At 49.2% G+C, this 14,501-nt stretch overlaps 1 protein-coding gene across 3 annotated transcripts in view; it reads left to right on the top strand.

Annotated features, from left to right (window-relative positions):
- VPS53 (VPS53 subunit of GARP complex) overlaps positions 1–14,501 on the top strand; it is a 342,581-nt gene that overhangs the window by 253,310 nt on the left and 74,770 nt on the right. For 2 of the 3 annotated variants that reach the window (XM_073574532.1, XM_073574523.1), the window contains one exon: positions 1,013–1,082. In XM_073574532.1, the coding sequence (XP_073430633.1) occupies positions 1,013–1,082 (70 nt within the window). Of the gene's footprint in view, positions 1–1,012; positions 1,083–2,340; positions 2,768–14,501 lie in introns of those variants that run through there. The other variant, XM_073574541.1, reaches the window with a different exon arrangement.

Genomic DNA, 14,501 nt, shown 5'->3' with positions numbered 1-14,501 from the left:
TAAATTTGAATTTACTCTGATTATTGTCATCTAGTGTTCCAGTGACCACTTGTTTCCTGAAAATTAGTGTAAGAATGCTACTAGTTGACCATCAAATTAGCAAAATGCTTGTTTGTCTGGTGAAATAATTTTTAAGTAGGCTTAAAAATTATCATTCTAAGCAGCACATATTCTGTGTAAACAGGACATGTGCTGCCGCGAACAATGACGGTCTATGCACACAGAACTATTGATTACTGACTATTCTGTGAGCATAGGAAATGCGGTCTGCTGTTTCAATTAAATGCGTTCCGATCAGCAATACATGCATAGCCGTATTTGTTTCTGGAAAAACAAGAGGAAAACAGAGTCCAGATCCATCTAAAAAATGCAAATTGGATTATAGATAAACAGGCACATAATAGAGGAACAAGACAATTTTGTTAAAATAACTTGGTCAGTAAGTTTGAAACCCGAAACCAATAGAAAGAAACAAACCAGCAACCAAGCGGTTAATGTTAACTCCCTGAGGACCACTGCAGAAATAGTTTGGTGTGCAAAAATGAGCTGTGCTGAGGAATCTATGCTTAAGGATGACTAGTCCTGTTGTATATTATATTGCACTATGCCCTAGTAATATAAATCAATGGTGCTATGGTGGAGGGTGCAGCCCATGTCAACCCAGAGTCCAATAGCATGCACAGTTGCCCATAAATGAATTGTATCAGCTGAGGTAGCAGACTCCACTACAGCACCACTGCTTTGTGATCATAAAACCAAGTGCTGAACAGTCAGGGCAGAGAAACCACTGAGTGCACTAGTTGCACATGTATTGCTCAAGGTCCATCAGAGAGAAAGAAAGGAGTATTTATGTAAACATACCCATCATGTTCTGGTAAGGATAAGGTGCTGGCTCGTATACCCAGCGCACGTTTCGTGGTGTGAATACCGCTTCCTCGGGGGGCGACACGTATTTGTTTCTGTAGGATTCTTTTTCTGCATTTACCCATTTACTTTGAATTCTGTTTTTCAGCACCTTCATTCCAAAGTTTATCAACCACCTTTTTAAGTGCAAGCCTATTAGTATGGTTGGAGCAGAACAGGTATGTAGTGATTAATTACATGTGTGATACATAATACATTTAAGTTTGTTATTCCAACCATTTAGTTCAAGATCCCCTGCTGCCCATAGGATGTGTAAGTACTAGATAGTGGTGATCTCAGCATGCCCATAGGGTGTGTAATCACTAGATAGTGGTGGTCTTAGCATTCATAGTTGATGTAACCATTTTCCTAGCAGTGACTTCTTGTACTGATAGTGAATAATTTGTGTGGCTGCACTTTCTATCGTCACCTGACTGATGCCCTATAAGGCCGGGGTCACATTGCGTTTAGGCAGTCTGTTAAGCAGTCTGTTAACGCTGCCATTGAGCCCCATTGTCGGGCACATCGCGACGCATGTCATAAAGCGTGCCGTCATTCACTGATGGAGCCTCGGACGCGGGCTGCAGCGTCTGAGACTGGCACCGCTAGCGCTGATAAATCATCTGTGCTAGCGGATATAGCATAACGCGATCGTGTTATGCTATAGCGTTAACGCAGCCCGTCAACGCTATGCATTGAACTGGCTGCTTAATGTAATATGAACCTAGCCTTATACTGTGTATAGACAATTTTCAAGTTTTCATAGAAATTCTAATTTATGACACCATAATTTGAATACTTACACAGGCTATGAATCAGTGTTTCCTGACCATGTATTATAAGACTAGTCTACACTATACCCCCCAGTTCCTTACTAAGAACAGCTGGTATGCTATCAAAGCACAATAGGACTGTTTCACTTGTGGAAAGCTGCATCCAGTTGCTGTGCTGACATCACTTGCAGAATTTGGTAGCTCAGACTATGATGATTTTAAACTTCATTCCACAGTCCTTGTTCTATTGAACTTTTTTGAACTTTCATGCAGACTTCTCAAACTTCAAAAATAAATCTTTTAAATATGTCAAGAAGTTAAATGAGAAACCTTTTATCATAACTGCTTACACAATGTAATATTAACACACAGGCTCGTCCATTTTTGGGATGGTAATTACTAAACATCGTAAGAGAGTGACACAGACGATGGAATGGAATATAGTGTACATCATTTCTTAACATGTTTTTTACTAAAGGTTCCATTTTATTTGTATACATTCTTTAAAATGTATTGTGACAGGTCAAAATGAATCACGTAAAATAGAAACTTTGTTTTGAGGATAGTGCATATGGAGCCTTATGGTCACCATATATTTATTTACTTGATTACTTATGTAAGGCTATGTTCACACATTGCTTTTTTTGCTGCTTTTTTTCAACAGCCGACTCCTGATCTCTTGGCAGCGAAGAAAAAAAAACTGCAGCCAAAACACAGGTTTTCCTGCCTTTTTTTTTATTGCTTTCCTTGCTTCATTTTTTGTTTTATTTTTTTTTTGCCTAGGTTTTTTTGCTGTGTTTTTCAGAATCCCAAGTTCAGATTTGTTTCCACTTTTTAAGCATGAACAATACAAGGTGTTGGGCCACCAATCCAAAACATATGTGAAACTATAAAACAACATTGAGTTTGTATTGTATTGCATTGTTTACTTTCACACAATGGTAGGACATTATTTACTTGAACACATATCACTAAATTAATTAAACTGTACTAATACTAACAGCCATGCTCATGTGAGGATACCAAGACATTATGGTAAAATTTAAACTTTGAAAAATGACAAAAATAAATGGGTTTCACATTCTGCTGTACCTGAATTTTTTTCACCAAAAATGCTGTAACAAATTATAGTTTGCTGCTTTTTATGCACTTAGTCATCTCTTTCTATGTGTGCAAAAATGCTGAAATAATTGAAAAGCTGCAGTTTTACAATTAATAATAATATAATAATTTTTATATAGCGCCAACATATTCCGCAGCACTTTACAATTAAGCGGGGACATGTACAGACAATAAATTCAATACAAGTTAAGACAATTTAAACAGTGACATTAGGAGTGAGGTTCCTGCTCGCAAGCTTACTATCTACAAGGAAATGGGGGGGGGGGGGGGGGACACAGTAGGTGAAAAGTTCTTGTTATTTCAGGTCTGGCAATTATAATAAATAGGGATTTTCATATAAAGCTGCATGATCCGGTCATCAGCCCGTGTGTTTAAGTGCAATAGTCAAGTATCAAGTGCAGTTATCGTGTGCATGGAAGGTGTGGAGACAGATGAATAGTAGGGTGCAGATTCAGAATAATATTTGGAAGGAGGGAACAGGGCAAAGTTAGTTTACTGAGTAGTTGATGTGGTAGGCTTGTTTGAAGAGATGGGTTTTCAAAGCGCGCTTGAATAGGTCGGGGCTAGGTATCAGTCTGATCGTCTGGGGAAGTGCATTCCAGAGAGCTGGTGCAGCACAAGAGTAGTCTTGGAGACGGGGGATGTTAGTCTTAAGTCATCTGTAGAACGGAGGGCACGTGTAGGACGATAGAGATGAGAGAGGAGATATAAGGCGGTGCAGAACTGTGGAGAGCTTTGTGGGTGAGAGAGATGGGTTTATACTGGACCCTGTAGTGAATAGGTAGCAAGTGTAATGCTGGTACAAGATGGAGGCATCGGTGAAGCGGCTGGACAGAAATATGACCCTGGCTGCCGCATTCAAGATGGATTGGAGAGGAGAAAGTTTGGTAAGAGGGAGACCGATCAGAAGAGAGTTGCAGTAGTCCAGACGAGAATGAATAAGAGCGACAGTGAGAGTCTTAGCAGTTTCAAAGGTGAGAAAAGGTCGGATTCTGGAGATGTTTTTATGGTGCAGGTGACAAGAGCGAGTGAGTGATCGGATATAGGGAGTAAAGGAAAGTTCGGTGTCAAATATGAGCCCAAGACCGCGGGCATGCTGCTTGGGAGTTATGGTTGAACCCTCCAGGGTTATTTCGATGTTAGGTAGAGTGAGGTTAGTAGAGGGGAAAAACACAAGAAGTTCAGTTTTGGAGAGATTTAGTTTCAGATAGAGGGAGGACATGATGTTAGAGACAGCAGACAGACAATCCTTGGTATTTTGTATTAGGGTAGGGGTGATGTCAGGGGAAGAAGTGTATAATTGGGTGTCATCAGCATAGAGATGATACTGGAACCCAAATCTGCTGATTGTTTGTCCAATAGGGGCAGTGTATAGAGAGAAGAGGAGGGGGCCTAGGACTGAGCCCTGCGGGACCCTGATAGTAAGGGGACGAGGAGAGGAGGAGGAGCCGGCAAAAGATAGAGTGAAGGAGTGGTCAGAGAGCTAGGAGGAGAACCAGGAGAGGGCTGTGTCCTTGAGGCCTATAAAGCGGAGCATAGTGAGGAAGAGCTGGTGATCCACAGTTTCAAATGTGGCAGAAAGATCCAGGAGAATCAGCAGGGAGCAATGACCTTTCGATTTAGCTGTTATTAGATCATTAGAGACTTTAGTGAGGGCAGTTTCAGTTGAGTGTAAATAGCGGAAACCAGATTGTAAGGGGTCGAGAAGAGTTATCCGAGAGATAGCGGATTAGACGGGAGTGGACCAAGCGTTCCAGGAGTTTAGAGATGAAGGAAAGGTTAGAGACAGGTCTGTAGTTAGCAGTTCAGTTCTGGTCCAGGGATGGCTTTTTAAGTAAAGGGGTTATGATGGCATGTTTAAATGAGGAGGGAAATATACCTGAAGAAAGAGAGAGGTTAAATATTTTAGTCAGGTGAGTGGTGACCACTGGTGAGAGAGACTGCAGGAGATGTGAAGGAATGGGGTCACTGTTGCAGGTTGTAGGCTGAGCAGAAGCGAGGAGCTTGGAAACTTCTTCTGAAACAGGCTCAAAGATGTCTAGTGAGCTTGAGGTGCGGCAGGGAAGGGGATCCAGGCACTGAGGAGATTGGTCTGAGATATCCTGATGGATGTGGTTGATTTTTTTTCTAGGAAATAAGTGGCCAGATCCTCACCGCTGAGGTTGGTGATGGGGGCCTTTACTTTAGGTTTCAGGAGGGAGTTTAAGGTTTCAAAAAGTCGTTTTGACAATTCAGTCAGGAAAAAAAGTGTGCGCATGTGATTTCTGAAATCTCATAGTTTTTGCTGGTACTGTAAAATACAGCTATTAATTTGCATAAAAAAACGCAGCAACATGTGAACATAGCCTAATATTTGCATTGTTAATTTGCTTAAAGGGAAACCATTTGTAGGATTTCACCTCCCTAACTATTTATGTGTGCACAATCCCAGCAATACCTTTACAAGACCAGTCCATGCTTCCAAACTTAGAAACTGTGTTTGAATTGATATGCAAATCAGGTTGAAGATCTGAAGCCTCTGTCACTCCAGCTCTATTCCATGCCCAGCACCAAGCACCGCTTGCTTGACTGATGGCTCCTTTGCTTGAAGTCACACATCATATTGGCTTTCAGTCAAGCAGGAGATGGTGGTGATGGCCATTGAATAGAGCTGGAGTGACAGAGGCTTCAAATCTACCATAGCCCTTCATCTTCATTTGCCATATATACTCGAATATAAGCCGACTCACCTAATTTTGCCACGAAAAACTGGGTAAACTTATTAACTCGAGTATAAGCCGTGTATTCATTGTCCCCTCATCCCTATCATGGTATGCAGGGCTCTCCCGTAGCTGTCCTTGTATACACGGCTTCCCCGGTCCCTGTCCTTGTATGCATGGCTTCCCCGGTCCCTGTCCTTGTATGCACGGCTTCCCCGGTCCCTGTCCTTGTATGCACGGCTCCCCGGTCCCTGTCCTTGTATGCACGGCTCCCCGGTCCCTGTCCTTGTATGCACGGCTCCCCGGTCCCTGTCCTTGTATGCACGGCTCCCCGGTCCCTGTCCTTGTATGCACGGCTCCCCGGTCCCTGTCCTTGTATGCACGGCTCCCCGGTCCCTGTCCTTGTATGCACGGCTCCCCGGTCCCTGTCCTTGTATGCACGGCTCCCCGGTCCCTGTCCTTGTATGCACGGCTCCCCGGTCCCTGTCCTTGTATGCACGGCTCCCCGGTCCCTGTCCTTGTATGCACGGCTCCCCGGTCCCTGTCCTTGTATGCACGGCTCCCCGGTCCCTGTCCTTGTATGCACGGCTCCCCGGTCCCTGTCCTTGTATGCACGGCTCCCCGGTCCCTGTCCTTGTATGCACGGCTCCCCGGTCCCTGTCCTTGTATGCACGGCTCCCCGGTCCCTGTCCTTGTATGCACGGCTCCCCGGTCCCTGTCCTTGTATGCACGGCTCCCCGGTCCCTGTCCTTGTATGCACGGCTCCCCGGTCCCTGTCCTTGTATGCACGGCTCCCCGGTCCCTGTCCTTGTATGCACGGCTCCCCGGTCCCTGTCCTTGTATGCACGGCTCCCCGGTCCCTGTCCTTGTATGCACGGCTCCCCGGTCCCTGTCCTTGTATGCACGGCTCCCCGGTCCCTGTCCTTGTATGCACGGCTCCCCGGTCCCTGTCCTTGTATGCACGGCTCCCCGGTCCCTGTCCTTGTATGCACGGCTCCCCGGTCCCTGTCCTTGTATGCACGGCTCCCCGGTCCCTGTCCTTGTATGCACGGCTCCCCGGTCCCTGTCCTTGTATGCACGGCTCCCCGGTCCCTGTCCTTGTATGCACGGCTCCCCGGTCCCTGTCCTTGTATGCACGGCTCCCCGGTCCCTGTCCTTGTATGCACGGCTCCCCGGTCCCTGTCCTTGTATGCACGGCTCCCCGGTCCCTGTCCTTGTATGCACGGCTCCCCGGTCCCTGTCCTTGTATGCACGGCTCCCCGGTCCCTGTCCTTGTATGCACGGCTCCCCGGTCCCTGTCCTTGTATGCACGGCTCCCCGGTCCCTGTCCTTGTATGCACGGCTCCCCGGTCCCTGTCCTTGTATGCACGGCTCCCCGGTCCCTGTCCTTGTATGCACGGCTCCCCGGTCCCTGTCCTTGTATGCACGGCTCCCCGGTCCCTGTCCTTGTATGCACGGCTCCCCGGTCCCTGTCCTTGTATATAAAAAAAACATCCTACTTACCTTGCCTGCATGCCTTTGCTGCATCTTGTTCTGGCGCCAGCAGCTCTTCCTGCTGAGTGATCATGTGGCCCCGCTCATTAAGGTAATGAATATTCACTCCACGCCTATGGGAGTGGAGAGGCGTGAATATTCATTACCTTAGTAAGCGAGGCCACGTGATCACTCGGCCGGAAGCGATGCTGGTGCCGTAATGAACGAGATGCATTGAGGGTGTGCAGGGAAGGTAAGCAGGATGTGTGCTGGAATCCAGTGGCGGCCGCTGTCACTATAAGCTATTACAGAGAAATTAATATTCATTTCTCTTTACCAGTGGTACAGGCTTTAGCCGCAGCTGCCAGCTCCTACCTCTGTGACCTGCTACTCCGCCGCTCTCACTCCCCCGACGGCTCCTGCCTCCTGTGACCCGCTGCTCCCCCGCCGGCTTTCTGGGACAATTGACTCGTTTATAAGCCGAGGGGGCGTTTTCAGCACACAAAAATGTGCTGAAAAACTCTGCTTATACACAAGTATATACGGTACATATCAATTTAAATGCTGACTTCTCAGTAACTGCGTAATGGACCGGCCAAGTAGAGCTTATTGCTTGACTTTTATTGGAAAGAGCTACTACGTGTACATATAATTAGTGGCGTGAAATCCTGCTGACAGATTCCCTTTAAAACTACTCTCAAGTTAAAACTGAAAAATTGACTACAAGGCAATTATATAGTCAAAATACATGTTGTTCTCCTCATTTACGATCTTTGATTCAGGATCCCCATTTTCTCCTTCGTCTCATTGGGGGACACAGGTACTGTGGGTGTATGCTACCGCCTCCTGGAGGCTGACACTAAGTGAAAAAAAGAGGTTAGCTCCTCCTCCGCCGTATACACCCTCGCCCCGATTGCGGGAGGAAACCAGTTCATGCTTAGTGTCCGTTGGAGGCACACACGTCTGTTTTTTCTCCTGACTTCTTTTTTTTTTTTCTTTCCCTTTTTCTATGAAGATGAGACAGGGGCGACAGTCCCTATTGAAAGGGTCCGATCTCCCCAAACCAACAATCGGCGAGCACGTGTGAGTGTCGCCTCCACGTATCCTCTCCCGCATCGTGGGACATGTCTGGTCTTTTTTCCCAGACTTTTTTTTATTTTTATCTTCCATGAAGATAAGGCAGGGCAACGGACCCTATCGAAAGGATCCGATTTCCCCAAACCATGAACGGGCGAGCACGTGCGAGTATCGCCTCCACGTATCCTCTCCCGCAACTTGGGACACGATGCCAGACTTAGCCCTGACCACCCCTAGGTATTAAAACCATGGGCTGTACAGAGACACAAGCATAGTCTGTGCGGCCCCCACTGCTCCACCAATGCTAGGCTGCGGTGCTGCAAGGCAGCGGACGGTCCCTCTCCTCATCCCGGGTAAGGAGCGATGGAGCCAGGTGCCTGCACCATCCTGGATGTGGCCCCCCTCCCCTCTACCTGTTCTGGAAGTGTTGTCACGGAGGGGATGGCCTGGGAAGGCTCCTGCAGCAGCGTCCACAGGACTGGAGCCCTCAGCCTCGTGCGGTCGTCCCCTCCCCCCGGCGCGCATGGCGGCGTGTCCTGAGTCCGGCCACGCTTAAGGTGGTCGGCGGACCGCCCACCCCCCCATCACGGGCAGGTGCTAAAAATCCAGCCCGCGACTTCGGAGCAGGGCTAGGCCGCAACTGCAAGTACCGGCAGGACGCTTCTTCCGACGGCCCGCCCGCAGCTGAGGCGCGGAGGAGCAGCACTCGGCGCGTCCAGGACACATGGAGACACAGGACTGGGGTAAGTGCTGCACCCCAACCCCCTGAGCCACGCTACGTGTAATCGAGGGGTGCCCCCCCCCCCCAGCAGGGCAGTATTGAGGCCGGACAGATACAATCTGGCCGGAAAAGAGAAGACGCACACATCTCCTGTCGGGCCGCTTTTCCGCTGGCGCAGAGCAAACAATTATGCGAAGCCTGCGATTCCGAACGCACCCAGGAGCCCTCCCCTGTGACCGAGCCCAGTGTTCCAAGTCCCCCGGAATGGGCCCTTTCACTGTCGCAGTCTATGGCATCGCTTACAAAGGTGATCGAGTCCCTTCGCGCCCCAGATAGGGGCAGGGGTAGCGGCTCACCTGTCTTGGAGGGGTCCTCCGCCTCACAAGAGCCTCCGACCTGCAGGGGCCGCACTCACTCCAGGCAGACGCAGGGGAAACGAACCCACACGGCGTCTCCCGGCCCATCCGGTGCCTTGGCATCCGTGAGTTCTGCGTCTCGCTCTCCTTCACCAGTAGTCGAGAGCGGGCAAAGCTCAGATTATGACTTGGACGAACCCCTGGACCTAGATACCCCTGGGTGTCGAGAAACGGTGGACAGCCTTATTGAAGCTGTCAATCAGACTTTAGGGATTGAGTATGATTCCACCCTGGCTTCAGGCCATAAGGTGTCTTTTAAGCTGGCTAAGCGCCCGCATAGAGTATTTTGCACTCACCCAGAGTTCGAGAACATAGTGCAACGACACAGGGAACGGCCAGACAGGCGTTTTTCGGGCCAGAGGGCACTCGAGGCAAGATATCCGTTTGCCCCGGATCTCTGTAAGAAATGGATTGAATCCCCAACGGTGGATCCGCCCGTGTCACGCTTGGCCTCTAAAACCCTGTTATCTGTACCTAGTGGTTCTTCTATTAAGGATCATACTGATCGTCTCAGAGAGAGCTTGGCTCGCTCAGTGTTTGAAGCATCAGGATCAGCACTCTCTCCCTTGTTCGCGGCAACGTGGCTAGCCAAGGCCATGATTTCTTGGTCAGAATCATTGAACAAAACCTCGCAGGATAGGGGCCTACCTGCGGAGGTATCAGAGATTGCGAGTCAGATCGCTATGGCTGGGGACTACTTAATCAATGCTTCTTTGGATGCGGCCGCAAACGCAATTTCTATTAGAAGAGCTCTGTGGTTAAGGACATGGCAGGCCAAGATTCAACCTCCAAGAAATCCTTGACTTCCCTGCCTTATGAGTGCGGCCGCCTGTTCGGAGAAAGATTATACCAGCTCATCTCCGATGTCACAGGGGGAAAGAGTAGTTTTCTCCCTCAACAAAGAGTCAAGCTGCCGTTTTTCCACCAGTTTCAGGCACGGTTTTGGGCCTTTCGCAACCCCGGGTGGACTACAGCAGCCAGCTCTGCCGCTCAAGGTCGCTGCAACAGGTCTCATATAGAGCCAACCCGTTGGGGAGGATGCCTGCTCACCAGCCCAGATCGAGGGGAACCAGGTCCCAAAGATCCTCAGCCAAATGACTCGAAGCATTTATTAGGTGCCATCAGCAAAGTAGGCGGCCGCCTACGCTGATTTCGCCACGTTTGGGTCGCCGTAGCACACGACTCATGGGTGAAAGAGCTGGTGTCCTTGGGGTGCAAGATAGTTTGTCAGGTACCCCCCAAAACGATTTTCTTTCCCGTCTTCTCAAAGGGGAGACCCGGGCAAGGGCGTTGCTGGGAGCCATCGAGTCACTCCAGCACAGAGGAGTCATTATCCCCGTGCCAGAGCACGAGAGGGCTCAGGGCTTCTATTCCAACCTATTCGCGGTCCCTAAAAAGGACGGGACAGTCACGCCTGTTTTGGACCTGAAGCTCCTGAACAAATGCATCAGGATCAGACATTTTCGAATGGACTCTCTCCTTTCAGTTATATTAGCCATGGGGCAGGGAGAATACTTGGCCTCTATCGACATCCAGGACGCCTACCTGCACATCCCCATTTTTCCTCCGCATCAGAGGTTTCTACGTTTCCCCATCAATGGCCTACATTTCCAGTTTGCAGTGCTCCCGTTCAGGCTAGCCACAGCCCCCAGAGTGTTCATAAAAGTCATGGCAGTCATCATGGCCATCTTGTACTCTCGAGGCTTAGTCATCTTGCCGTACTTAGACGACCTCTTGGTCAAGGCCCCTTCGTTTCGGGCATGCGAGGAGAGTGTCAGCATCACACTGGATACCCTTTCCTGCTTAGGGTGGTTAGTCAACATGAAGAAATCATCCCTTGTCCCAGCCCAGAAAATTTCTTTTTTAGGGATGATCTTCGACACCTGCCGAGGATTGGTATTTCTCCCTCGAGACAAAGCCCTAGCGCTCCAGCAGGGAGTCCAGACACTTCTCCAACCAGTCCCTCACACCATTCGTTTCAGGATGAGGATACTAGGAAAAATGGTGGCAGCAATGGAAGCAGTTCCGTTCTCCCAGTTCCATCTTCGCCCCCTGCAGCACGCCCTCTTGTCATCTTGGGACAAGAACCCATTCATGCTCGATCACCGGTGCCGGTTATCCTCTCAGGTCAGGCAGTCGCTCGAGTGGTGGACAGCCAGTTCCTCCCTGCTTCAGGGGAAGTCTTTCCCCCAGACCAGTGGTTAGTAGTCACAGCCGACGCCATCCTCCTCGGCTGGGGAGCAGTTTTTCGCACCACACGATCCAGGGACAATGGTCGCAACAGGAGGCACGCCTCCCAATCAACTTGTTGGAAATACGAGCGGTCTTGCTGGCTCTGCGACAGTTTCAGCACCTTCTAGCAGGCTGCCCCGTCCGGATTCAATCCGACAATGCCACGGCAGTGGCTTACATAAATCATCAAGGGGGCACCTGCAGCAGAGCAACCATGCGCGAGGTAGGGCACATTCTTCACTGGGCCGAGAGGAACCATTCGGTGATTTCGGCGGTCCACTTCCCGGGCGTGGAAAACTGGGTGGCGGACTTCCTCAGCCGGCAGGGGATTGCATCTGGGGAATGGTCTCTGCACCCCGAGGTCTTCCAGCAGATTTGCCAATGGTGGGGAACACCGGATGTGGACCTGATGGACTCCAGGGTGAATGCCAAGCTGCCCAGGTTTGTCGCTCGGTCCCAGGACCCACAGGCAGTCGCCGTGGATGCGTTGGTTCTGCCATGGAACCAGTTTCGCCTCCCATCCTTGTTCCTCCCTGCTGCCACTACTTCCGAGGGTCATCAAGAAGATCAAAACAGAAGGGGTTCCAGCAATTCTGCTGGCCCCATATTGGCCCAGTCAAGCATGGTACGCAGACCTAGTGCAGCTGCTCGCCGACGTTCCTTGGCGACTCCCAGAGCGCCCAGATCTACTGTCCCAGGGCCCAATCTTCCACCCGAGCTCAGGGACCCAAGCGGGGTTTGGGCGCGAGGTGGTCGCTACAATGGTTAGCGCCGGGAAGCCTACCTTGGCGAGAATTTACCATCACACCTGGAAGGTTTTCTTTGCTTGGTGTCGAGACCGCGGTTATTCTCCACTGAGATTCTCTATTTCCAACATCTTTGCCTTTCTCCAGTCTGGCCTAGACTCAGGGTTGGCCCCGAGCTCCCTTAGAAGACAAATATCGTCTTTATCCTTCTTTTTTCAGCGCAGAATTGCTACCAATATGCAGGTGAGGACTTTCATCCAGGGAGTCTACCACTTGGTACCTCCCTATAGGGCGCCCCTGGACGCCTGGGACCTTAACCTGGTCCTAAGTGTTCTGCAGGAAGCTCCATTTGAACCGCTACAAGATGTTTCTTTGTCGTACCTTGCCTGTAAAGTGGTATTCCTTGTAGCCATAACTTCCATTAGGCGAGTCTCGGAACTGGCGGCCCTGTCCTGCTGACCACCGTTTCTCACCTTCTACAAGAATAAGGTGGTCCTCAGACCAGCTCCCCCCTTTCTGCCGAAGGTCGATTCCTCGTTTCACATTGAGGATATTGTCTTGCCTTCATTTTGTCCAGCACCGGTACACCACGTGGAAAAGGCTCTTCACACATTGGACCCGGTAAGAGCCCTCAAGAGGTATGTGTCACGGACGGCACCCTTTCGTGCTCCCCGAGGGACGCAGGAAGGGACTCGCAGCTTCAAAATCGACCATAGCCAGGTGGTTCTGTCTGACTATTCAGGAGGCATACCGCATCAGGGGTGCGCCGGTTCCAGCAAGGATCAGAGCACACTCTACTCGGGCAGTGGGAGCCTCTTGGGTGCTTTGGCACCAGGCTTCCACAGAACAGGTTTGTAAGGCAGCAACCTGGTCCAGCCTGCACACGTTTGCCAAACACTACAATATCCATACTCGGGCTTCAGCGGATGTGAGCCTGGGTAGAAGGATTCTCCAAGCAGCGGTGGCGCACCTTTAGACATGAGGTGCATATAGCTTGGATTGGTGTGAACTTCCCACCCAGGGACTGCTTTAGGGTGGTTCTTTTCTAGACATATTGTTATCTTCATTAAGGCTGATTTTTGTTCTCCTACTGCTTTTGCACTAAACTGGTTTCCGCCCGCAATCGTGGCGAAGGTGTATACTGCGGAGGAGGAGTTAACCTCTTTTTTTCACTTAGTGTCAGCCTTCAGGCAGCGGTAGCATACACCCACAGTACCTGTGTCCCCCAATGAGCGTCTCGGTGAAAAGGATTTTACGGTAAGTTTATCTCAAAAATCCATGTTTCAATTTACCTGAATGCTCACTATAGTCTTAGACTTCCCTATGAAAAGCTGCGGTTGGTGTAATTCAGACTTACTGAGAACATTCTGCTGCTGTGGTGGCATTTTATGGGGGAAGCAAAATGCATGCATAGCGCCAGGGTGGTTGATGAGGAGGGCGCTAGGTGTCTGAATGGAGGGTCACTCTACCTTATCCTGTACTAGTCCAGTTATAATCTGAATTCCAGTCAATAGCAGAAGTTCTGCAATCTCCAGAGCTTGTCTTGGTGATGTGCGTTTTGCGAAGCATCATCCTATCACTAGGCCCTGCATAATAATATGGTGTAGAAAATCTAATACTCCCTCTGCATTACCCGAACTTGGAAAGGTGCAGATCTTAGACTACCACAATGCAGACTGTAACTCATTACTAAAGCACTGTTTGTACACAATCACACATTCTTAGTACTACAATGGCCACTGTATACGTTGAGCTTCACTGTAAAGGTAAATGGATTTGTTACATTACCTATAGCTGTTCATACTGACAACCCTGCGTGATTATCAAACGTGAAATCTGATTTCCAGTTACTATGCGGTGCTCCTGGAAATGTATCCTCTAATTCTAGCTTCAAAGCCAGACAAATAATTATGATTACTGCTCCTGAACATCGTCTGGATCTGTAATGTAACTTAAGTTGAAGAGAATACATGTAGCAGTATACACTTTTACAGAAAACCACCATGGAATAGCAGACTCCAACTATAGGGACGCCGCTCAGTTCTTCGCTCTGTTGTCAGAGCTGCTTACTTTACCATGAATTAGGAAGTATTTTGAAGCATTTGTTGTGCTGGAAATCAAACTATTTAAGAAAAACCACAGTGCCATCAAGCATTTTGGTTTCCTAAAATTCTGTCTATATCCGTCGATTGCTTTTTCACTTATTGCTTACAAGCGGCCAAATGCATGTCATTCAAAAGGTTTGGAACAAGCTGTGTGTACTAATCCATGCTTCCTGCCTGGCAATGCTATTTATACTGTTGTATTTAGCTTCCTTTTTTGTAATTTATGCTTGCGCC

This window comes from Dendrobates tinctorius, unplaced genomic scaffold (genome assembly GCF_039654945.1).
Source record: "Dendrobates tinctorius isolate UK_male_01 unplaced genomic scaffold, ASM3965494v1 ptg000007l, whole genome shotgun sequence".
In the NCBI taxonomy this organism is placed as follows: Eukaryota; Metazoa; Chordata; class Amphibia; order Anura; family Dendrobatidae; genus Dendrobates; species Dendrobates tinctorius.
This window is presented reverse-complemented; position numbering and strand designations above follow the sequence as displayed.